General features: G+C 50.6%; 1 protein-coding gene across 1 annotated transcript in view; it reads right to left on the minus strand.

The window, feature by feature from the left end:
* Positions 1-24,948, minus strand: part of SLC1A7 (solute carrier family 1 member 7) — a 51,637-nt gene that overhangs the window by 21,374 nt on the left and 5,315 nt on the right. The window contains exons 2-3 of the mRNA XM_069559822.1: positions 21,952-22,031; positions 4,929-5,144 (exon numbers count right to left, since the gene is read on the minus strand). Coding sequence (XP_069415923.1) covers positions 4,929-5,144; positions 21,952-22,031 — 296 coding nt within the window. The remainder of the gene's footprint in view (positions 1-4,928; positions 5,145-21,951; positions 22,032-24,948) is intronic.

The following is a 24,948-nucleotide window of genomic DNA, read 5'->3' on the forward strand; positions in this document are numbered from 1 at the left end:
CCGCACTCTCGTTCTGTTTCAGCACTTGGTGGGCATCTGCTCTGGGCCAGATCAAGGCTGAGGCGGCTGCTTTAAGTTCCCTGCTGGTGTCTTCATTTTCTGCACAGCCTCTTAGAACCTCAGAGCTAGAAAAGGATGCTGAGAATGGCTATCCAGGGTGCTCTTCCAATCTGTCTGTCCTAAGATGATTGACGGCTGGATGCAGGGACCTTTATTCTCCTGCCTTCCCCACTGCACCCCTCCCCTTGCCCTCTCTCCCCACCACCTCTCAGTCCAACTCTGCCCAGAGAAGTTACTTGATAAAAGTGGGCTGAATGCAACCGAAGTGACTACACCCCTTCCCAGGGCATCCCCATGCCTCCAGGCACATCCTGCCCACTCCACGCTACCCTGCTCTGATCCATCCTTCCCAAACCCACTGGCCTCCCCCTTCTCAAGTAGAGCAGCCACCCTCTCAGCCTGGAATCAAGGTCTGCAATGTTGAGCTCTACACTATCCTGCCAGCCTTGTCTCCCAGAACCTGCCTCCAGAACTTTCTGCCCATGCCCAGAAGCTTCCTCACTGGCCTCTAGGCCTTTGTGTTTCAGAACCACAGAGCTAGAAGGGATCTCGAAACCCACTGGGGAAAGAGGCTCGGGGAGGGGGCTGGCCCCCGGGAGCCACACAGCAATCCCACAGAGCTGAGACGAGGGTCCCTGCGGGAAGCACGTGATCTTCCCTGGCAACCCCACTCTCTCACTGAAGCATGGTGACAGCGATGTCCAACCACCCAGCTTTGCAAAAAACACTTGCTCAGTACTGAGAGCAACTGGGGAAAAAACCTCAAACCAAAAGTATCAATTTTCACCACGTGAAAAGCAGCTGAGAGCAGGGACTCCTCCTGGAACATTTGACTCTGACATGTGTGTCCAATCCAGGGCCCTGAGCCCCTGAGCAGGGGAGGCCATGGGGGAGGGCGGGGGCTCCCCATGCGCCAAGCCTCCTTCCACCACAGGGAAAGGCTGTTTCGAATCATAGGCTCCAAGAAATGATGACTCATAGGCACCAAATCTTAGAAATAGTGGATCTTAGACATGAAACTTCTCGAAATTCCTCTGCCCTTTGCTTTCCTGGTTTTCCTCCTGCTCCAGCAGCTCTGCACCGTCCTCCAGGGTGGCTGTGGGTAGGGACTCACCCAGGCCTTGACACCTCGTGCTTGGCTATTTTCTCCATGTCAGTGCCTCAAACCCCACTGGGGCTTCAGGCCCCAGCGCAGCAGATGTCCCTGCCTCCCACGTATGCAACCAGGAAGCACTCAGCGCCTCCGCTGTGTGGGTCTGCTCTAGGCTCCAGGATACAGCAGGATGGTTTTCAAACAACTGGCCCTCCCGGAGCGTACTTTATTCCAGTGAGAGAGACAGAAATACCCAGATAGGGTAATGTCAGGCACTAAGACAGGCTATGAAGAGAGAGGGGCCGGGAGGGCCCTCTGCAGAGGGGTAAATGGAGCAAGGGAAGGACTATCCTGACAGAGGCAGCGAGGAGGACAAGCTGCTGAGACAGGATCCTAAGGACATTTGGAGGACTGTATGGAGGCCAGCAGGCTGGAGCCAGGAGAGAGTTGGAGTGAAGGTCAGAGGCCCAATCTGTACATGGTGGCGTGGATAGGCCACAGTGAACACTGTGGATTTTGTCGACCTGTGACAGGTTGTGAGCAGGTTTGTAAAGGATCCATCTGGCTGTTGTGCTGAGAACAGATTGTAGGGAAGCAGAGAGAAAACAGTGACCATACGGACCCTCAAGAGAGAGGTGATGGTGGTCTGTGCGATGGTGGAAGTGGCAGAGGGACAGGAGGCATAAGGTTTAAGATATTATAGAGCTGACAGAATTTGCTGAAAGATTGGATGCAGGATATGAGAGAAAAAGAAACACCAGACTAAGATGGGAGGACTGAAGAAAGGACAGATTATGGGGAAAATCAAGTATTGAGCTTTGGATGTGCTCATTTTGAGATGCCTTTAGACAAGTGCATGGAAGAATCTGGCGTGCAGGTGAGAGGTTTCTGCTGGAAACAAAATTTGGAAGTCAGTGTATGGAAAGCGTACACCAACATACTGATGGAATCGCCAGGCAAGTAAAGGTAGCTACAGCAGTCTCTGCCTGGATCTCTCCAACTCTTGGCCCTGTGGGTGAGAACCACACAGCAGGAACAAAACTGCAGGTACTTCTGTGATCCTTAGTTCATCACACATCTCAAAGGATTAAGAGAACCCGGAGAATGGAGAAGAGGGAGGGAGCGGTCGCTTGATTGTACTAATGGCCTTTATTCACTGATGCCTTGTCCTGCCTGGATACTGAGGTGGCTGAGTGGTAGAGAATCTGCCTGTCAGTGCAGAATGATGCAGGAGACATGGGTTTGATCCCTGGATTGGGAAGATTCCCTGGAGTAGGAAATGGCAACCCACTCCAGTATTCTTGCTGGAAAGTTCCATAGATAGAGGAGCCTGGAGGGAGGGCTACAGTCCACGGGGAGACAAAGAGTCAGACAGGGCACCACAACTGTTTTGCCTTGACATTGCTATCCCCTCCCACCCTAAGTCTGGGCATGGCCACATGACTCGTCTCGGCTGATAGAATGTTAGTGGACTCAGCAAAAGTAGAGACTTACAAAAACCCTGGCATGTTTCTGTTTCCCTCTCTTGTTCCTCTTCCTTCCTCATAAGAACATGCCCAGACTAGCTCTCCCTCGGAACCCCATCGCCACCATGAAATAAATCCAGGCTGGCCTGCAGGAAGATGAGGGAACATGAGGAGCACAGCTGGATCTAAGCCAAGATCATCCTGTAGCAGCTTGTCCCCAGTGGAGCGGCCATCTGCCTGCAGACACACGAGCCAGCTCAGCTGAGCCCAGTCCAAGTCAGCGGGAACTTCCATCTGACCTGTAGCCATGTGGTTGTTGTTTTAAGGCACTAGGTCTTTGGATGGTTTCTCACACAGCAACAGCTAACTGATACAGAGGGCAAGGGTTACTTGAGAGAAAAAGAAAGGGAGAGAGAGGGATTGTATGCTGGGCATCTACCCCTACAGGGGACGAGAGGACTGCTTCTCCTTCACTTTAAGTCAAGAGAACTACTCAAAGACCTTGGCTATGTCCTCTAGGATCTGTGGTGTGTAGGACCTGGTGCCTGACTCATGTCCAAAGGACCTGGGAAAGTCCTGCACATCCACAAAGGATGTGTATGTGTGTGTGTGTGTGTGTGTGTGTTCCACAGGCCAGTGTGAACTTTGCAGAAGGGACTCTGCCTAAGAGGATCACTGGAGTGAGTGGTGGTCAGGTGTCTCCAGACACCAAAGGTCAGGGCTAAGGAGGGCATCCTGAGCAGCCAAATGGTGCAGGGAGTGTCTGAGTCAAGGGGATAACAGGTGAGAGATACCAGTGATGGGAGGGGCAGCAAAGAGCTCACAAAGGCTCCCCTGAAGAAATACAATCAGGGAGCACCTGCCCCAGCTCACTCCACTTCCAGCAAAGGAGGACTTTGCTAGCCATCCCGCTCCCTCTCAGCTGTGCAGCCCCAGAGCCAGCAACAGGGAAGGAGATGGAGCAAGAAAGAAGGAAAAACCTGCTATGACCTTCTTCCTCACTCCAATTTCCACGTCTGAATCAGCAAAGGCTAGGACAGGATCCATTTTAAATGGAGTGAGTTTGGAGTTTTACTGTTAGATTGGACTGGATTTCTTACAATTTTTTTTTTTTTTTTTTTGGTTATGCAGCGTGTCACGTGGGATCTTATTTCCCCAACCAGGGATGGAAACTCTGCCCCCTGCACTGGCAGTGGGGAGTCTTAATCACTAGACCTCCAGGCAAGTCCTGAACTGGATTTCTTATATCTGAAATTGGCAAGAAAGCGAGAGGGACTGGAAGAAATCCACAGAGCAAGTTTAATGGGACACCCTGTTGAGCCCAATAAACTGTTTCCAATGTGGTGCTTCCCCGGGCTCGATCCCAGCCCTGCTGTCCATACCCATACTGTCCTGGGAGACCCCTTTGCCATCGGGGTCTTCTTAAGGCCTCTATCTGCTGTTCTGCCAACCTCTATCTCTGGCTCAGACTCCCCACAAGATTCAGATCCAGCAGCCAACCACCAGGAGATCCACACCTGCTCCACGCTGTCCTCTGACCTGGTAACCACGCTGCTGTCCACTCAGGTGCCCAGGCCAGACACCTTCATGCCCTTGAAATCAGCAGCCCCACCTCCTCCACTACCCGCCCCCCCAGCCCCATCTCGCCATCTCCTGCTGATTTTCCCTCCTGCGCGGCCTTCAGTCTTGCTTCTTCCCCTAGGCCCGTGGCTACCACCCTGGCCCCGTCCCTTCCTCTGTCTTCCTCTCTGGCCGTGCGCCCCCAATCCTAGCCACCAGCACTCTGGCAGACAGAGTAAGCCTTCTGAATTGGATCATGGCACTCCTATGTCTAAAACCCATTTCCTGTGGCCTTTAGGATAAAATGCGATTTTTGGTCGGTTCCCAATGCTTTTCATGGTCTGGCCCCAACCGACTCCTCCAACAGTGACTTTCCACTTCCCCCTTTACACCTCAGGACCCAGAATGGCCCATGACTTCTCCCTACAACACCACGCCCAGCTCAGGACTTTTGTGCAGCTGTTGCCTTCCTGAGGAATGTCCTTACTGCATCCCCTTTGCCCGCCTGCTCATCCCGTCCTGATGGGGGTGAACAGTTCAGAGTGAGCCTGGGGGGAGCATGCGGTGGAGGGGCAGAGTGTGGCCTCTGTGGCTGACCCTTTGTGACCACGAGTGATCAAGAGAAGACCCTGAGCACCCGTCCCCACTCCCTCTCCCGCTCCTGGGGTGACAGGCAGGGCTGGGCCTGTGGAGTCAGCAGCCCCACGGGGTGTGGCACTGCCAAACAGGGTGCTGGCCGCAGGGGTTACCGAATGAGGTCCAGCAGGGGGTCGGCTGAGCTCATGATGGGCTTCCCGCTCTGCTCAGTCATCTCCTTCTGGGCTGCGCCACCCGGATGGATGATGGAGACCATGATGATGCCCACGATGACCGCCACGAAGGTGGTCCACAGGTAGTATGCCACGGTGAGGATGCCCAGGCGGCTGGAGGTCTTGGCATCCAGGGAGGCGAGGCCGGACATCAAGCTGGGAGAGCGGTGGGTGTCAGCGTCTGTGGGTGGGCAGGCCAAGCACTCAGGTGCACCCACTCTCACCCCCTCCTTGCTCTGCCCGGCACCCTCGCAGAGCTCCTGGGAATGAGCAGGCACAGGGATCCTCCCACCCCTAATCCCCTGGCTCCATCGAGCCTCCCTCTGCTCTTGTCCCCTTGCCCAGTTTCATCAGTCAAGCCCATTCACACTTCTAGACTTTTCCACATGCACTTTCTTTTGTTTTCTGTCATCTTAGCAGCTCCATTCTGGAGAAGGCAATGGCACCCCACTCCGGTACTCTTGCCTGGAAAATCCATGGGTGGAGGAGCCTGGTAGGCTGCAGTCCATGGGGTCGCTAAGAGTCAGACACGACTGAGCGACTTCACTTTCACTTTCCTCTTTCATGCATTGGAGAAGGAAATGGCAACCCACTCCAATGTTCTTGCCTGGAGAATCCCAGGGACAGCAGAGCCTGGTGGGCTGCCGTCTATGGGGTCGCACAGAGTCGGACACGACTGGAGCGACTTAGCAGCAGCAGCAGCAGCAGCTCCGTTCAGTTGCCCAGCTCCTACCCAGCAGATGAGACCAAGCTCAGTGCCGCCTTTTGAGTGAAGTCTCTTTGGACTACCTGCCTCTCCCCCAGAGTTAGGGCCCCATCGGGGAGAGTCCCCACAACCCCTGGGCTGCCCTCTCACAACCCTGGTTGTCACTGTCTGTCTCCTTCATCAGACTGAGGACATGTGAGCAGAGGGGCAGGTCTGACTTCCCTGTGTGTCCTTCGTGCCCAGCGTGAGTTTTCGGTGCTGCCCCAGGCAGGTGGTTAATGCAGGCTTTTGAATGAACTCATGACTGAAACTGAATGAGGGAGTGAGTTAGAGCCCTGGGCTGGGAGTTGGTGATCTGGCTCTGTGACCCAGGCGTCCATCTTTGGACGTCAGGAGCTGCATCTGTAAAATGGAGCATGGTTAGATTTTCCCTGAGAGGTGCCACCCTGTGGCCGGCTTGGGTTAGTGCCCTGGTCCAGATTCTCCACGTGGGAGGTTGTGAGAAGGGTCTTGTGGGTCTCATTCCTCTTGACTCCTCCCCACCTCTGCCTGCCACCCACCAGAGCAGGTCAACCCTGGAGCTATTCTTCTCATGGCTGTTGGGGTGGGGGAGGGGGATGGGGGAGGTTAGGGGTGTGGGTGAGGGGGTTGAGGGTGTGGGGGGAGCAGGTGAGGTCAGTTAAGGAGATGCTTGCACTTTGCTTTGCTGCCGAAAGGATTTTTCCCCAAAGCCCTTTCATTCTTTCAGATAAAGGAAGTATTTGTCTGGTTTTAATCATGTAAACAAGAGCAGATAATCCCTTCCCATCCACCTCCTCTTATCATTAGACTGCAGCAGGCATCAGAGCTGAGCACAGAAAGCCTCTCCCCAACCCCAGCCTGTAACCACTGCCTGTGAGCACCCTGCTCTTTGCTGTAGCAAAGGCCCACTCCTCTTTTAAGACACAGTTAAAAGGTCTCCTCCTCCAGGAAGCCTTCCCTGACCATCAGACAGGGGTAAGACCCCTTTGCTGGGATCCCACTATCCCTGTGCTGTCCCAGTCCCACCTCACTAAACTATCGACTATTTACTGAAAGCACCTCCAGGGCTGAGCCTGGGTGTGATTCAATGCTGGGCCCGTGGAGCCAGAACCCACACTCCAGAACTGCTAGAGTATAGTCCGCTGAGTGAAGGAGTGAATGAATGAATGAGGCCATATTTGCAATCTCCATTCATGTCTGTCTGCCATGATACCATATGTTAGTGATGGGCTTAGGGTGGGTCTTAAATGTAAATCCTGAAGGGCTGGTAATGAGATTGAATGGAGAAATGAGGGGCTGCCCTGCAACATTATCCATGAGAGAGATTATCCCCAGACAAGGGCCAGCACATCAGCCCAGGGCCAATGGGCCTCTGACCGTAACAGACTCCCCCAGAGCCAAGTCCAACTACTGCAGGCCATAGGGAAGCCCTGGCCCTGAGCCAGGACACTAGTGGCTGGCTGGACCAGAACTCAGTCCCTAGCTCCAGGCCTGTCCTCTTTCACCCATGTAGTTATTTAGTCCTTTAGTGCATGTCCTTGGAGAAGGCAATGGCAACCCACTCCAGTACTCTTGCCAGGAAAATCCCATGGATGGAGGAGCCTGGTGGGCTGCAGTCCATGGGGTCGCTAAGAGTCAGACATGACTGAGCAACTTCACTTTCACTTTTCACTTTCATGCATTGGAGAAGGAAATGGCAACCCACTCCAATGTTCTTGCCTGGAGAATCCCAGGGACGGGGAAGCCTGGTGGGCTGCTGTCTATGGGGTCACACAGAGTCAGACACGACTGAAGCGACTTAGCAGCAGCAGCAGCAGCAGCAGCAGTGCATGTCCACTCTGTGCCATGCCCTGTGCCCACAGAAAGAAATCAGAATCCCTCCCTCAAGCAGCTCTTGCTCTGGCAGGTGGGTGGGGAACAAGACAGACCTGGACACTCGAGACAGAAGTGGACTCAAGGACATGATGTTTGCATCATGATGTTACCACAAAGGAGGGGACAAGGACATGCTGTCTTCATTTGGAGGAGGGAGGGATCACTTCCAGCTAGGAGAAATAAGGAAGGGCTACCTGGAGGAGAGGGCACTGGAAGCTGAAGAAGATTTGGAGATGGGGGCAGAGGTGCCAGGCAGTGGGACACCAGAAGCCAACAGGGAGGCCGAGAGGCTGGAAAGTGTGGGGACACTGCGGTGCTTAATGTGGTCAAAGTTCAGGTCATATTCTAGGTTGGGTGACATCGGGACAGAAGAGATGGACTAAGCTCAGATGTGGGAGTAGCCCTGAGTGCCAGCCCAAGGAGAACACAGAGGAGGGTAGGGTTTAACAACAGATCTAGTAGGATTGGCTGGAAGTCTGAAAAGGGAAAGCTAAACACTCCTTAGGCCTGAGAATATGAAAGTAAACAAAGTATATAGGGAAGTAGTATTTGTAAGAGCAAAAACATGGGGCCATCTTAAGTCACTGAGGCAGGTTAGATTCAAAGTTACAACCTATTCATGCAATAGGGTTCTATGAAGCCATTAGAAGTGATGGTTTCATTGGAAACGTGTTTGTATTCAATGTCAAGTGGGGAAAGCAAAATATGAGATACTTTAGCTCTCTACAGGGTGCCCTGGAGCTTCTGTAGTCTAGATAAACATAGATGTGCTTGAGGGATTGTGCAGGAAAGGGGTGTAGGTGAAAATTCCATCCCAGAAAGAAGCAAGGGTCCCTCAGTAGGCCACCCCGAGGAAGAAGTCTCACACGGGGTTAGTGCCCTCTCAGGAACAGACGAGATGTGGTAAGAAAGGGAGTGCCAGTTCTAGACACAGCCAGAGGGGACCCCTGACACGGGGGCTCTGGAGAGGAGAGGGCTAATGGGTAACATGGAAAGAATTCCTTCACCCGGGACCCAGGTGATTCCCCCCAGGAGTCACGCTCCCAGCCCCCAGCATGGAAAAGCTTTCCCTCCTGGCTGAAGAGAAGTGGGAGCAGCTGTGAGCTGCTGACAACACGACAGAGCCGACCCTCGCCAGGCTGGTGCCAGCAGCACTGGGGTGACCACAAGCGACGGCAGAGGCTGAGCAGAACAGGAGCTGAGTGCAGGAGGCCTGGATTTCACAGGAGGCAGCGGCCACTCCTGGAACTCACAGCCACAGAAAAGGAAGCACAAGGTCCTGCCGTTCAGCTGGAGGGGGCTCCTTGAGGTGTAGACTTTGAGGCCGAGCCATTAAAGTGGCCTTTCTGAGAACCTACAGGCTGGGGTCGAGTGGTCTGCACAGAGTGTTAGGTCACGTGGTCATGCACAGGGGAAAAAATGAGAAAATTTACCAGTAGCTGTCTTTGGGTGCTGGGATTATGGGCAATTTCTGTTCTGTTTTTATTGTTTTTCCACATTCTCTATTATTTCTAGAATGAGCATGTCTTGCTTGTGTGGTGAAAAACACAACCTCAAGTACCAGCAGCCACATAGACCATAATTTGTCTGGACCTTAACTGTCCCCAAACACCTGAACATCTACTTCACTGGATCCTTAATCTCCTGTGTCAGTGTTGCCTGATGGGATGATAAGGTGAACTACTCTGTAATGTTAAATTTTTTAGTAGTCACAGTAAAAAAAAAAAAAAAAAAAAGTCAAAAGAAACAGGTGATGTTCATTTTTGGTGGAATTAACTTTAATATTTTAATCCAGTATATCCAAAATATTATCATTTCAATGTGCAACCAATAGAAAAAGCTTAGAAAAACTACTTCTGGTTTTAAATTTTTAATTTAAATCAATTAAAAACAAGAAGTTCTGTTTTTCTGTTGCACTTAGCCACATTTCAAAGGTTCAGCAGTCACTTATGACTAGGGACTGCCTTATTGGGCCGCACAGTTTAAGTTACAGATAAGAAAAATAAGGGGGCGGAGGTGATTGACCAAACTGCCCAGCTGGTCAGCTGTATGTAGAGTTAAAATTGGGACAGGGGCTTGGGGTTCAACCCTGAGGGGTTTCCCTTCTCTGACAGTGACTCCCCATGGTACAGATCTGGTTTAACTCCTATGGAAGTAAAAGGCCTTCCAGATTCGTCTAATCACAATTTTAGTGTGATTCAGTCCATGTAATCCCTCTTTAGTTCAGCTCTCAGAGTTCTCCGGTCTCAGAGACCTGCCCCGTGGCCACTGCCCTCAGATTTGTGGGAGTGAGCTCCCCATCTTTGGAGGTCCTGGGTGGCCACCTTTGGAATGCTGTATCAAGGCTTCCAGACTTAGTGGGAGATTCCATGAGGTTGACTTCGAATGTTCCTTCTGACTCTGTAATTTATAGTGAGGGAAGACTAGGTAAATTTGCCTTCCCAACTCCCAGAATGGGGGTGCTCCTGGGAAGCCCCCACATCCTCAAGGGCCCTGGGAAGAGCTTCAGGAAGCCCAAAAGTCTGGAACTCCCTCCTAAGCCATCTGGCCACTGCGCTGGGCCTGGGATTGTGTTTCAAGAGATTGATGTGATTGGAGGGCTGACTGGCCCCTGGGCCCAGCCTATTGCAATCTGGTAATCTGGTAATCTGGTAATCTGGTAATTGCTCCACTTGCAGGGGTAGGGAAAGGGAGGTGCTGTTGCCAGCCTCCTCCAGGAGGGAGAAAAAGGCTGCTGCTGACCCTCATCTGTTCTCATGCACACCCCTGAGTTGAGTATCGTGACCCTATATAACCAGAAGAGGTACCCACTGCTCCCTGCACACTTCACTGCGGAGGGCGGACAGACTGCTCAGACTGCTGGGGGCCCCGCCCTGTTAGAAGTGCATGGTGGCCCCCTCTGGCCCTCAGGAACTGCCCACACTCCTTCAAGGCCTTAGAACCACTCTTCTCACTGGTACCTCTCTGGCCACCCCATTCTCACTGCTGCTCCTTGAACCACCTTTACGCTGGTTGTTCCTTAAGCCTGGTACCCCCTACCCCACCCCACGTACATCTCTCCAACCCAACCAGTTTCCAGCTCAGACCTCACTTCCTCTGGAAAGCCTTCCCTGATTATGGCCATCTCATTCACTTCCCCAGGGCACCCTGTACTTCCCAGTTTGTTCCAGGGCACTCTGCTGGCATGCTCACTTCTGAATCCCCAGGGACCAGCCAGCTCTGGCACTGGGCAGGCTGGCAGGAACACATGCTGAGTGGCGCAGTGAACAGTGAGGGGACGCTGCTGCCTTGCCCCTGCCGTCCCTGCTTTTTTTCCAGTTCTCTCCTGCTGTTACCCATTTTTCCAGTCTCCACTCAGTACCTCCTCCTTCTGAGGGCCTCCTGAGCCCGCCAGACAAGGCCAGGCAGCTCCTGGTTGCCTGCATACAGCCCTCACTGTGTGGGAGGCTCAGGCAAGTTCCTGAGCCTCTGTGTGCCTCAGTTCCCACTGGAGGATAAAATAGGGATGTGCTCAGTCCCTCAGTCATGCCTGACTCCGTGACCCCATGGACTGTAGCCCACCAGGCTCCTTTGTCCATGAAATTTTCCAGGCAACAATACTGAAGTGGGCTGCCATGTCCTTTTCCACAATGAGGGCAGTGACAGTTTACTCTGAGGGTTAGCCTAGGTTTAGAATAGTGACTGGTACATAGCAAGTAGTCAGCACATTCCAGTTACTAGCATACCTCTGTGCTGTCATCGAATGTTCCATGGCCACCTGCCAGAGCAGACCGTGATCCCCTCTAGGGAAGGGTAGAATCTGGCTCAGTTCTAGGTCCTGAGAGCTCAGGGCCTGGCTTGGCTTGGGTGCAGGTTTGCTGGTGTGGGTGTGTGCGTTAAGCCAGGGTGAAATTCTAGACAAGATTGTGATAGGGGGTGACTTCTGATGACCATGAGCACCCACTGTGAGTTCTGGAGAACAAGTCACCAGGACCAGCCTCGTTTCCCTTGCCAGGTTAGCAAAGTGCCCCTGGCACTGTGTGTCCATATGACATTGAGGTAGTTGGCACAGGGTCTCCTGAGAACTGTGAGAATGATTATTGCAGGCAGAGCCTTCTTCTAAGTACTGAGAACCCGGGAGGGACTCTGGAGCTGTGCTTTGGAGCTCTCCCTTTAGCCCTCTCCTTCCCGGTTGTTTTTATCAATGGCTTGGCCAAGGGCGCTGACAGCATGTGGATCAGATTTGAGGAGGATAGGAAGCTGGGAGGAACAGCCAATGTGCTGGATGAGGGAGCTGGAACTAAGCAGAACTCAGGCTAGTTTAGACTGACATGATAAAGATGAACATGGACACATGCAGAGCCATACTTGGCTCCAACACCCCAGAGAGCACAAACACTGGGGCAGAGGAGGGCTGAGCCCCAGCAGCAGTACGCGGAAGGGGGATTTGGGGAATTTGTTTGCTGCCAGCTTGGTGAGTCAATGGGGAATGAGGCTGCCGAAGGGCAGCCTGTGTAGCTAGAAGCCTGGAGGGCTTACTGAAGAGGCTACAGACCTGCCCTTGACATTGAGACCAAAAGGGACAAAGGAGGGAGGTGTGTGCCCCAGAGAAGGCAGCTGGGGTAAGTGGTGGGGGACAGTAACGCCAGCCTGGAGGGCGGGGGCTGTGGAGCATAGCAGAGCAGACCCTGGAAACACTGGGATCCATGGGAAAAGTCATGGAGAAGCAGCGCTCAGCTCAACCCCAGGAATAACTTTCTAGAGACAGCTGTCCTGCCCTGGAAGGACCTCCTTGAGAAGTAGTGAGCTCCTAGTCACTGGAGGTGTGCAAGCAACTTGCTCAAATCACATAGTAAGTAAGTAGATTTGAACTAGTAAGTAGATTTGGTTTACCAGCATGACAACTTCCACAACATCCTGCACTGGGAAGTTAAAGACAGGAAGGAGCCAAGTCCTTGGGCTCTGGCCTCGGCTGACCTAGTCAGGGAAGCTCTACTAAGCTTGCCCCTGGGTGCAGCTGCAGGCAGTTCACCCAACAGGCAAAAGATGGAGCCATCCGGGGGTCCGTGGGAGTCCCGTCAGCCCTACCAAGTACTCAGGTCTTTTTCCTTCCCCTGAGCAGACCACAGGCCCGGCAGCTGACAGCAAGTGCCACGTTAGCACCGAATTACACTTCCTAGCTGTCCTGGCCACGGCCCCACCCTCAAGCCAAACTTCTGAGATCTAAGGCAGGATGCCTAGGCTCCCACTTGGCTAAGGTCTAGATCTTCTGGCTCCAGCACCCCCTTCCCAAGGGTGGGAATTACTCTACCATCTTTGTTTGCATACCTCAGAGGACAGAGAACTCACTACCTCCACTGTGGGCTAGTTATACTTATTAGTATGACGTCTGCCTCCAGGGAAGAGAATTTCTACACTGAGCCCAGCCCTGCCCCCCTGGAGCCACGCAGACAAAACCTCTTTGGTTCCACTGTAGATTCCATGGGACCAGGGTGAGTGGGAAGGTGGGGACTAAGTTCAGGGCTCAGAGTGTGGGAGGCGGGATGAGAGAAGGGGGAGTAGCGGTGGCCAGGAGACAGGCATGAGTCTGGGGGTGCTGCTGTGTCCCCACCTGCCTTCTGCAGGTCCCCCTGCCCAGGCCCCTGGCCACGAGAAGGGGATGGATTGGGAACTTGCAAATAACAAGCTTGAACTTGGTCAAAAGCCAAAGCTGGGAGGAGCCTCAGCTGCAGCCCTTGAGAGCCCATGTCTGACCATATGTCAGTCTCAACCACTTTGCACTGGGAAGGGTGCATTCCCAAGAGCAGTAAGGGTCCATCCAGTTTCCAGTCCCCTACCCCTTTATTTTCCGCGAAGCAAAAAATATCAGGTGGAGGGAGCCAGTGTTCCCACAGGTGACCATGACTCGGCCCTATGGTCTCAGGTAGTCACTTCCACCATTAGGAATGGCTTTCCTGGGATATCCATCATAACTGGTTATGACCAGGGCCCCATGCCATGTTTAGAGGGAGAGAAAGCACCCACCCAAAGGATATGGGAACACAGGTCCCGGGCCTCCCCTCCTTCTATCAGAGGGGCAGCTAGTGTCTAGTCCAGCTGGGCCCACCTTCCCCAGGCTCTTGAACTTCCCTCCCCATATAGTGGTTGTCCACAGAGGAGAGTAGCAGGAGCTTTTTCAAGACCTCACCCACCTCCCTAGACTCACATAGGTCCCCAGAATGCCCCATGTTGAACACTTGCTCTGCGTGCTGTGGGCTCCTAAAAAGGAAGGAAGAGGGTTTGTGGTCCTCAGGTGGGTGGAGAGACCTGCAGGATGGACATCACAAAGCCCTGGGGCATGGTTGGGTTGAGAGAGATCAGAGCAGAGGTCTAGCCCAGCCTGGGAATCAGGCTAGTGTTCCCATAGGAGGTGGCTGCTGAGAAGATCCTTGAAGGATAAGTAGGAATTCTCTAACTGGAAGGGGAAAAGAGCCTGGGAGTCTGTGATGGGTGATAAAAATCTGAAAGTTTTTTGGAGTCACCAAGCTGATGGTCTGACCCCACCCATGGCCCCACAGCTGGGCTTTGTTTCCCCTCCTGATGAGTAAGGTGATCAGCTGACTGGGCAAGAGGGCCAAAGAGTGATCCCAGGGCTCCCATCAGAGAGGTCAACAGAGCTCTGCTAAGAACAGTTGCCCCGTGGCTTGTGGGGCAGAGTTCAGAAGTGCAGGCTGCCCATTCCTCCTGCCTCCCTCCCACTGACTGTCTACCCTGGGACGCCCCGGGCAGCTGCCCCCTGTAGACTGGCTCTCAAGCCAGATTTCAGTGGCGGCTTGGCCCAGGACCATCTCCAGTAAGTTAGAACGTGGGTGTTTGGTAGTTGTCTGCCAAACTAGAGTTCCTCAGGAAGGGGGAGAAGGGAGGGTTGAGTTTCTTTGGCCAAACAAGACTTCCTCATTCTGAGAAAAATCAGTCTAAAATTCTTACAATAGAAAAGCAATACATATACACATATGTATGTACACACATACACTCACACAATACACGTGTGTAAAGCCCTACAGCACACATTTACATATTAACCCACACACCCGTGGATTTCTCTGCTACGATGTGGAGCTAATAGAACATTCTGCCATGTTCGGCATCAATGAGTCACAAACATATGGATTCAGTTTTCCTTGAATGATGCCTGGTTTAAGACGTTGAAGAATGAGGGGAGAGGAGAGTTTGGCAAAAAAAACAAGTGGAGATTTGGAGTCCCTAGCTGGATCCAGATGCTGATTTGACCCACCCCAGGTTCCTTGCATCACTCTTGTCTGGAGATGTGTGAAAACAAGGCTTAGATGACCTCCCAACATTAGAAGCAATGTCCAACCTCATTGGGGCCAAAACGGTCCCCACCCCCTTCCCTATAGCACCTGCTAGGAACTTCTTTGTAAGTTTGCAGATAGCATTGTGTCTATTTTATGGTCAAAGTGAAGAGTGTGGTAAATAACAGATGCTGGGGTAAATCTGAGGGCTTCCTTCATGGCTCAGGCAGTGAAGAATCTGCCTGTAATACAGGAGAACCGGGTTTCATCCCTGGGTTGGGAAGATCCCCTGAAGGAGGGCATGGCAACCCACTCCAGTATTCTTGCCTGGAGAATCCCCATGGACAGAGGAGCCTGGCGGGCTATAGTCCATGGGGTCGCAAAGAGTCCAACATGATGGAGTGACTAAGCACAGCACAGCAGTGAGGTATCTTCCAAGAACATAAAGGAACAGAAAGTTGCCAATATTCTTTGGGTTAAACCATAAATGTAAACTGGGTTAAATAATAAATGTAAAGCGAAAGGGATCAGGGTAGCAACAAGTGATAACAGGGAGAAAATGGGAAAGGAAGGCTCCAAAGGCTTGACTTTTCTAATGAAAGAAGGTGTAATTAGCATGGGATCAGTCAGCAGTGGAGCACAGAGAAGACAGCAGAGAGTGGTAAGGTCCTTAGCACTGTCCAAGGACAATGCCATGGCAGGTCCTAACCATCAGACTGCTAATTCCTATGCCAATGTAACATGAGGCAGAGCTTTCTAAATTTTGTCTGAGGCTTCTGTGTTCCTTGCAGTTGTCATTTTTAGAATTTTTCAAGTGGCAATTGTAAGGCAAGAAGGCGCACATTGTGCAGGGGCAGAGAGAGACTTGCAGTTTGATGGAAGTGCCCCTCCTTGAGACTTTAAGATCTGCCGAGTTATGGAAAGGGGCACTAATTTGCATGAGAGGCTCAGGGGCCTTCCGAGAAAAAGAGACAAAGACCCCAACCCCTGCGTCTTGCACTTTGAAGTTGGAATCAGGGTTTACTAGGGCACCCACGACCAAGGTCTGTCAGCACTAAAGACCTCCAGGGCTAACTCACCATGGCGGAGAATGGACTCAGGGCTCAACCACAGCGAGCTAATCTCAGAGCATGACTGAGCTCTCTCGAATGACCTGGGAGCCAGAACTGAGCATCCCTGTGGCTTGAGCAGGTACATGTACCTGCAAAGGGCCATGTTTAGGCTTGAACCAATCCATGCAGGACCGTGCTCAACAGAGACACTCTATGGAAGGAACCAGGGCAACAAACAGGGCTAGTGGCAAGATCAGATGTTCCCGTACTCTTTTTACCTATTAATACTTATAAGCTGATCTTGGCCAGTGGGTGCAGGTCTCAAAAGGAAGAAAATGGGCTTCCTGCTTGTCCTCAATTCAGTCCTCAAGTCAGTACATAAAGCAAAAACCATTCATAATTAGATTTGCCCTTAAAGATCCCTTAAATTGCTCATAAAGTTCAGGAGGTATATACTTTCATTCAGGACAGTTTTCTTCCCAGTTTTGGGTTGCTATTTCTTCAGGTGATCACCAGCTGTGAAAAAGAAACCATGCAATCCTCTCTTCATGGCCTAGAATCACCACAGCCATGTGGGGAGATGCTCCCTCTGCAAGACATGTGGGAACTGAGACTGGCTTAGAGTGGGGACCCAGCTCCCCCACGGTACAGGCACCCAGGACATAGCTCTTTGAATGGGGGAAGCCATTTGTCTCCTTTAAATTGTTTTCTCTCTTTTTCATACCACATGTAATTGAATTCACTGTATTTAAATGCCTGTAGGATGGAACTCCACCACCTGGGCCCTGAAGACTAAAAATGGCAAACCTAGACTCATACTGGTTATTATACCATTAAATAATTGTCCTGCCAGCAAACAGATTTAACCACTGAGGTCCCCAAGTGATGAGCCAATAGGGAGAAAAGCTCTGGCCAGAGGCTGTGTGCATTTGTCCTCCTTGGCAATTTTATTTATCTCTGTGGATGAACAAATTGACATTTGGTTTATTTGGTTGCTTCTTACAGGTATCAGAGGACAGGCATGACCAATTCAGGGGCTCAGATGAGGTTGAGTTTCTGAATCAGTAAGCCAAGGACCACACCCTGGGCCTAGTGAATTCACTACTAAGAAAGACAAGAACAAACGTTTTCAGGAAAAAGAATAGGGGCAGAATTAGGGATGTGGAATGATAGGATTTTTTGTTGTTATCCACAGTGTTTGTAATTTGCTTATGTAACTTTTAAAAATGCAAACCATTTTAAAAAGATAACTCCGAATCATTGTCCAAGGGTCAGTTCAAATGTTGTTCATAAACCTTGCCTGAATTCTGCCTCGACTTCTTTCCACTGATCTTTGTTCATTTAAAAAGCATTTCTTAGGCACATACGATGTACCAGACCCTGTGATGTCCCTGAGAGAGAGATGAATTCATATTCTTCAGGATCCTTTTTATGGTAAGGAGGTTGTCCATGTTCAGAAGAAATTCCTTGATGAGCCACTAGGACCAGAAGCTGGGCAGCACTTCCACCCAACCCCACTCTAGGAACAGGGCGTGAGTGGAGATGACTTTTAAAGACAAGGAGGGTAGGATTTCTGGCTGGTCTTGAAGGGGTAGGAGAAGGAAGGTATGGAGACAAAAAACAGGTGGACACACCCTAAGGTGACCCCTAGTGATCCATGCCCTTGTGTACATAGAGGGGGGCTTAATTAAGAGGTGAAGAGGGCATTCGTGGGAGGGGAGCAGCCTGAGCAGAGGTGGTATGTGGCATGCTTAGAAATTAACAAGGGGACCAGCCTGATGCCAGGGGCTTGGTGTAGGGAAGGGAGGCAGATTCTCCAGGAAGAGGGGAATGGGTGCCAGGCTTTGGGACCCCAACTTGCAGATTACTGGAATTGAAGCAAATGTGCCTTGATGTGTATCCTTGCACTGCCCTGGAGCAATTTACATGGCAGGAAGCCTCTGTCTCCTGAGGGTACAGCTTGGAGGCCCGGGAACTGAAGAGCAACAGCCCTCAAGCCAGGCTCTTTAGCTATTCAGCCAGAAGTTCTGATCCCAAGTCATCCGGGTTTCTTTTCAAACCATTAGAACACTTGTGGAACTTTTAAAACAAACCCGTTTGGGCCCTTTGGCAGTTCTGGTTCAGCAAGCTGGGAATGAGACCTGACAGTTGAATTTTCAAAGCAGCTTTGGTGATTTTACTCTGTCCTGAGTGACAAACCCCAAACCAGAGTGGCCACTCCTTGAGGACAGAAATACCTGGCCCTGGGCTGGCCAAGAGCAAGAGCTCAGGGAACCATGGGTAGTGGATGACCAGCTGAAGCTAAAGGAAGTCAGGCTCAGGGATGGAGCAGTTAGGGGCTCAGAAACGTGTCATTTTCTCCCAAGAAGGTTTAATTCTCCCTTAATAGGAAAGTTTTAAAGCACTTTCATTTTTCAGTGACATAGTTGCTCTGCACCAGCCCAAACTATATAATATAAACACACGAAACATAAACACACACTGGCTTTTCTGAAGTTAATACCACATTCCACTTTCAGCCAAGATAAAGCGCTTGTGCGTGAGACCAGGCCTTTGAGAGCCAGGACTCAGACAGCAGGATGGACCTAAAATCACTGGGTAGCCTGGGTAAACTGAGGCCCAGGTAAACTTGCCTTCCCCAAGATCACATGGCGATTTGTGGCAGAAGCTGGCCTAGGACCCAGGCCTTTGACTCAGACTTCAGGGTTTTGTTATATTTTAAGTTAAATAACTTGCCCAAAGTCACACAGCTAGGAAATGGCAGAGCCAGGATGTGAACCCAGGCAGGTCTGCCTGACTCCAGGGTCCATGCAAGGGCCACTTCATTTGGAGTGTTTCTGTCATGAGTAAGAGGCCACACCCTGGCAATGAGTAAGGTCAACAGCAAAGGATGATGAAGATGCCCCATTGCTATACAACTGGGGAAAAGGAAGCAAAAAAGCAGAGTCCTGTGTTCCTCCGGCAGCATGTTTATTTGGCTGTTGTGTAATAGTCTATTTCCTCATCGGTCTCCCTCACAGCCTGTGAGCAGATAGTGAACAGACCCTCATTCATCTCTGCATCTACAGCACTCAGTACAGGGCCACATGCCAGAAAGCGCAATTGTTGAACTCATTAATCCACTCAGCCAGTATTAATAAGCACTTATAGCGTGCCAGGCATTTGACAAGTTCCTGAGTGGAACCTCAACAGAATATTGCCTCTGTCTTCACAGAAAGTATAGTCCAGTGGAAGACAAACAAGTTAATGACATACATATAGAATAATAATACATAGTAAGTGCTCAGCAAGAAAAGGGAGAGGGCATGATGGGGGAGAGCACGAGTGGTAGTGAAGGGCGATGGGTGGGGAGGGCCTTTCTAAGGCGGTGGAGACATGGAAAGTGCTGGGGAAGCAGGCTCCAGGCAGAAGGAAGGTCTTGAGATGTGTAGGACCCTGAGATGTGGAGGGTTTGGTTTGCTTACAGAGCTAAGAGGCCAGGATGCTGGAGTGAGTGAGGCACGAGATGAGGTGGAGCACAGGCTGGGAGAACCCTGAAGGGCCTCCTAGTTAGGTTAAGGGTCTGAAGTTTATACTAAATGCCATGGGAGCCATTGAAGGGTTTTAGGTGAATGAATGGCATGGCCGGATGGGCTTTTCATGAGACCGTTCTGGACGCCAGGTGGAGAACAGATGCTACTGCTGAGTCACTTCAGTCGTGTCCAACTCTATGCGACCCCATAGACCGCAGCCCACCAGGCTCCGCCATCCCTGGGATTCTCCAGGCAAGAACGCTGGAGTGGGTTTCTATTTCCTTCTCCAATGCATGAAAGTGGAAAGTGAAAGTGAAGTTGCTCAGTCGTGTCTGACTCGTAGCGACCCCATGGACTGCAGCCTACCAGGCTCCTCCGTCCACGGGAATTTTCAAGCAAGAGTACCGGAGTGGGTTGCCATTGCCTTCTCCGGAGAACAGATGAGAGGGGAACAAAAACCCAAGCCTGGAGACCAGTGATGTCACAGCGGAGTCTGCACCTGTGGTGGGGATGATGCTGGGTTCTAGTTGTGGGGAAGAATCAGCTGGAGCTGCTGATGGATGAGCTGGGGTGGGGAAGAGAATAAACACAGAGGCTTCAATAACTGGGTAGGTGGAGTTGCTGCTTACTGACAAGCAGAAAACAGGAAAAGGAATGGGTTTACAGGGTAAAATGTCATGTTGATTACGCTAAATTGAAATCCTCATGAAATATCAAGTGGCAATGTCCCAGGTGGCCCAGTGGTAAAGAGTCCGCTTGTCAATACAGGAAATGCAGGAGACATGGGTCTGATCCCTGGGTCAGGAAGATTCCCTGGAGCAGGAAACAGCAACCCACTCCAGTATTCTTGCCTGGGAAATTCCATGGACCGAGGAACCTGGTGGGCTACAGTTCATGGGATCTCAAAGAGTCGGACATGACTGAGCACACACATACACACACACAGTGACAGGTAGGTAGTTTGAGTAATTCTCAGAAGAGAGGTCGGGGAGGGAGAGCTATAAGCTGGGCTTATAGGTGGTATGTTAAAGCCATGAGGACAGATGAGGAAAGGCCTGAGAAATTGCAACATTCAGAAGTTGATTAGAGGCAGATGAGACTGGGATGAAGGGGCAGAGAGCAGACAAAGCTAGAGGGAGTAACGTCATAGGGAGGAGTGTTTTAAGAGGGAAAGAGTGACCAACCATTGTATCAAGTGCATGAAATGTTGTGAACAGGTCATGCAGAGCAAGAACTCAGAGTGTCCTTTGGATGTAGCAATAGGGAGGCTACTGGTGACCTTGACAGATTCCCTGACTCAGCGAATGACTCAAAAGATGCATGAAGAGGAGGCAACCACTGAAGAGGCTTGAGGAGTCAGGGAGAGCTTCTGCAGGGAAGTGGCCTTTTAGCAGAGCCTTGAAGGTTGAGTCCTGAGAGACCCAAATGCTGCCTGCATGAAGCTAAACTGAGCTTGGCAAGGCTCCTACAGGCAGCAGAAAACACCATTAGCTGGCCTTTTAGATAATGGGGGACCATTATCTCTGTCACCCTAGAGGGGCAAGGAAGAGGAGCTGGCTCCCTCCTTAGCAATACGGAGGCCGAGAAGGCTAATGACCCTGGCCAAGGGGATAGAGCCCCCTACATCCAGGCGCCACCTGAATTCAGGATTCAGAGGCTTGTCCACTTTCCTTCCTGCACACAAGTCCTAGGAGGTGAGGGTTCTAAACCCATGGTCTCAGACTAAAGGGTTCTTGGACACCATCTGGAGCCACCAACTCATTATACAGCTGAAAATTCCAAGACCTAGAGAGGACCAGGGCGTTGGTCAAATTCACCAGCACATCTGTGGTAGACACCAGGTGACCTCCAAGGATTTGCACTGGCCCTCACCCTAATGGGTAAAGACTGAATGCTTTAACCTGGCATTCAAAGTCTTTTGTGATCAAGAACCCATTCTCCAGCTTCATCTCCCACCTGTCTTCCCTCAAAGCCTGTGCTCAGTCCTTGAATGTTTAGCAAATAGACAGCCTCCAATGGTCCTCACAGCAACTTTTTGGAGTAGGTGTTTTTATTCTTATTTTACAGATGAGGAAGCTGAGGCTCAGAGGAGTCTGACAACCTGCCCGAGTTTCTACAGCCAGTACAGCCCACAGCTGAGCCAGGATATCGTCTTGTGATCGTCTCCAAGGTCACCTTTTCCCCATGCCTCGCTGCATTCACCACCTACAGCCTCTCCTTGGGAACAGGGCCTGAACTCCCTGACCCTGAGCTACCCTGGAGTCAGGTCAGTTTCTAGGACTCCAAATCACTTGCTCAAGTCAATAAAGTGTCCACTGAAAGGGATTGAAACAATGGGTGCCGCTGAATGAGCCAGACTCCAGCAGCCCGTGCCACCGCCTACTTCCCGTAAGGACCCTACAACCATGCCATCCAGAGCCTGCAGTCCAGACACCCACCGCAGGAGCAGGGCCCTGACGGAATCTGTACAGAAGCCTCTCCCGGAAACCCCACCCCAGCCCTCCCAGCCGAACACCTGCCCCTCACCTGGAGACTACCAGTGGAAGGATCAGCATCTTCAACATCCTCATCAAGAGCTCTCCCGGAAACTGGAAGTAACTAATTTCCTGAAAACACAGCAAGAGCTGAGGTTAGAGCAGACGATATGGGCTTCACAGTTAGTTTACAACCTCCAGAGCACCGTTTCACCCATATTCTCCCGTCTAACACATGGACGGCAGAGTCCGTGGAGAAAACACTGGCTCTGGAGCCAAACAGGCTTGGGTTCTAATCTTGACCCCCTGTAGGTAGCTTTGTGGCCTCAAGCAAGTTACTCAACCTCTCTGAGTTTTTCTCATCTGTAACATGAGGGTCCTAACCATTTCACAGGGCCACTGGGAGGCTTAAATGAGAAGATGCACATAGAGCACTTGGCAGAGAGCCTGGATGAGAATAAATGGCTAGTAATCACATTAAATCATCTCTCTCCCCCAACTCTGTACATTCATCCTCCTAGCCTTGCTCCAAATCTGTCTGAAATGATGATACGTGGCAAGAGGGCAGGGTTGCATACTGTTCGCACATTCACTCAGCCCAAACTGGACACTCAAGAGTGAACGAGGCAGTTTCTGCACCAGAGAAGTTGTCGGTCTACTTTATGAGAACACTGACTCATAAACAGACCACAGCATTCTTGAGTCAGTTTCCCTTCTGAACTGGGTCCCCTCACCCCACATTTTCATGAATGCTTACCAGCCCTTTGAAGCAGGGCTCACATTTACAATGCTGAAAGACAGAGAATCAGATTGGTTGGTGAGACACCACTCTCTGAATTAAAGAGCCCTTCCTGGGCACGGTTCTTAGAAGCAGCTTCCTCATAACCTGCTGGTTTCCCCCTATCTGGGGGCCCTTGGATTAGAGCACCAGGTCCTTGCCCAATCTGCTGTCTCCAGAGTAACTGGTCACATAACTGGAACATGATAACTGAAGAGGAAGGTGCCCTGAGGGCCAGTTAAGTTTGAATGTCAGATAAACAACAAATATTTGTTCTTTACTTATACTAAAAATTATTTGTAGGTGATTTTTTGCTTTTGTTTGTTTGTTTTGCCCCAGCCACACAGCTTGTGGGTTCTTATTTCCCCAACTAGGGATCAAACCCGTGCCCCCAGCAGTAGAAGTGCAGAGTCTTGACCACTGGACCACCAGGGAATTCCTTTCTTCATTGTTTATCTGAAATTCGAATTGAACTGGATGTGTTCTTTTTAAATTTAATTTAATTCAATTTTGTTATTTCTGGCAATGCTAGCTTGAGTCCACGTTCCTCAGAGGGTAAGCTTGTGGGTGAGGCCAGCACAAGACTTTGAAACAAACACCATATGTCTTAAATTTTTGTACTTATAAATATTTTTTGGTAAACCCAAAGCCAAACATAGCTTTGGTTACTGGTCTGATACTTTGAAAAGCCCCGAATTATAGAATGTTGGTGCTGAGAAGGGGTTTTAAAGATCTTCTAGTCCAGCCGCTGACTCATTTTATAGATGAGAAAGCGGAGCCAGGAGAGGGAGGTGATTTGCCCACAGAGTGAGTTAGCACAATAGTGCAGGACAGAAACAGGGCCTCCCAGTCCCCTTCCACTACGATTTCCAAAACACCTGAAAATCTACTTTTAAATATATGCCCATTATGACTTTGTCTTTTGAATTAATTTTAATCCATGTATATTGTTGTTCAGTTGCTCAGTCATGTCCAAATCTTTGCAACACCATGGACTGCAGCATGCCAGGCTTCTCTGTCCTTCTCTGTCTCCCTGAGCTTGCTCAAACTCAAGGCCATTGTGTCAGTGATGCCACCCAACCATCTTGTCTTCTGTTATCTGCTTCTCCTCCTGCCCTCAATCTTTCCCAGCATCAGGGTCTTTTCAAATGAGTCAGTTCTTCACATCAGATGGCCAAAGTATTGGAGTTTCAGCTTCAACACCAGCCCTTCCAATGAACACCCAGGACTGACCTCCTTTAGGATGGACTGGTTGGATCTCCTTGCAGCCCAAGTAACCCTAGAGAACTCTCTAGAGTTGAACCACAGTTCAAAAGCATCAATTATTTGGTGCTCAGCCTTCTTTATGGTCCAACTCATACATCCATACATGACTACTTGAAAAACCATAGCTTTGACTAGATGGACTTTTGTCAGCAAACTAAAGTCTCTGCTTTTCAACATTCTGTCCAGGCTGGTCATAGTTTTTCTTCCAAGCAGCAAGTGTCTTTTAATTTTATGGCTGCAGTCACCATCTGCAGTGATTTTAGAGCCCCCCAAAATAAAGCCTGACACTGTTTCCATTGTTTCCCCATCTATTTGCAGTGAAGTGATGGGACCAGGTGCCATGATCTTTGTTTTTTGAATGCTGAGTTTTAAGGCAGATTTTTCACTCTCCTCTTTCGCCTTCATCAAGAGGCTCTTTAGTTCCTCTTCACTTTCTGCCATTAGGGTGGTGTCATCTGCATATGTGAGGTTATTGATATTTCTCCCTGCAATCTGGATTCCAGCTTTTGCTTCATCCAGCCCAGCATTTCACACAATGTACTCTGCATGTAAGTTAAATAAGCAGGGTGACAATATACAGCCTTGATGTACTCCTTTCCCAATTTTGAGCCAGTCTATTGTTCCATGTCCAGTTCTGTTGCTTCTTGACCTGCCTACAGGTTTCTCAGGAAGCAGGTAAAGTGGTTTGGTATTCCCATCTCCTATATATTCTTTACTTTAGATAGCACTATAATGAGACGTAAGATACTCAGGTTTGATCTCCAGGTCGGGAAGATCCTCCAGAGGAGGGCACGGCTACTCATTCCAGTACTCTTACCTGGAGCATCCCCATGGACAGAGGAGCCTGGTAGTCTACAGTCAATGGGATCACAAAAGAGTCAGACACAACTGAAGAAACATACCACACAATGATAAAAAACAGCTGTTCCTCATCCATCTTTATCCTCAACCCCAACTTCCCAGGAGTGACCATCCTCAACTGCTCTAGCCGTTTCTCCTTTAGTA

Source organism: Ovis canadensis, chromosome 1, assembly GCF_042477335.2.
Source record: "Ovis canadensis isolate MfBH-ARS-UI-01 breed Bighorn chromosome 1, ARS-UI_OviCan_v2, whole genome shotgun sequence".
Classification (NCBI taxonomy): domain Eukaryota; kingdom Metazoa; phylum Chordata; class Mammalia; order Artiodactyla; family Bovidae; genus Ovis; species Ovis canadensis.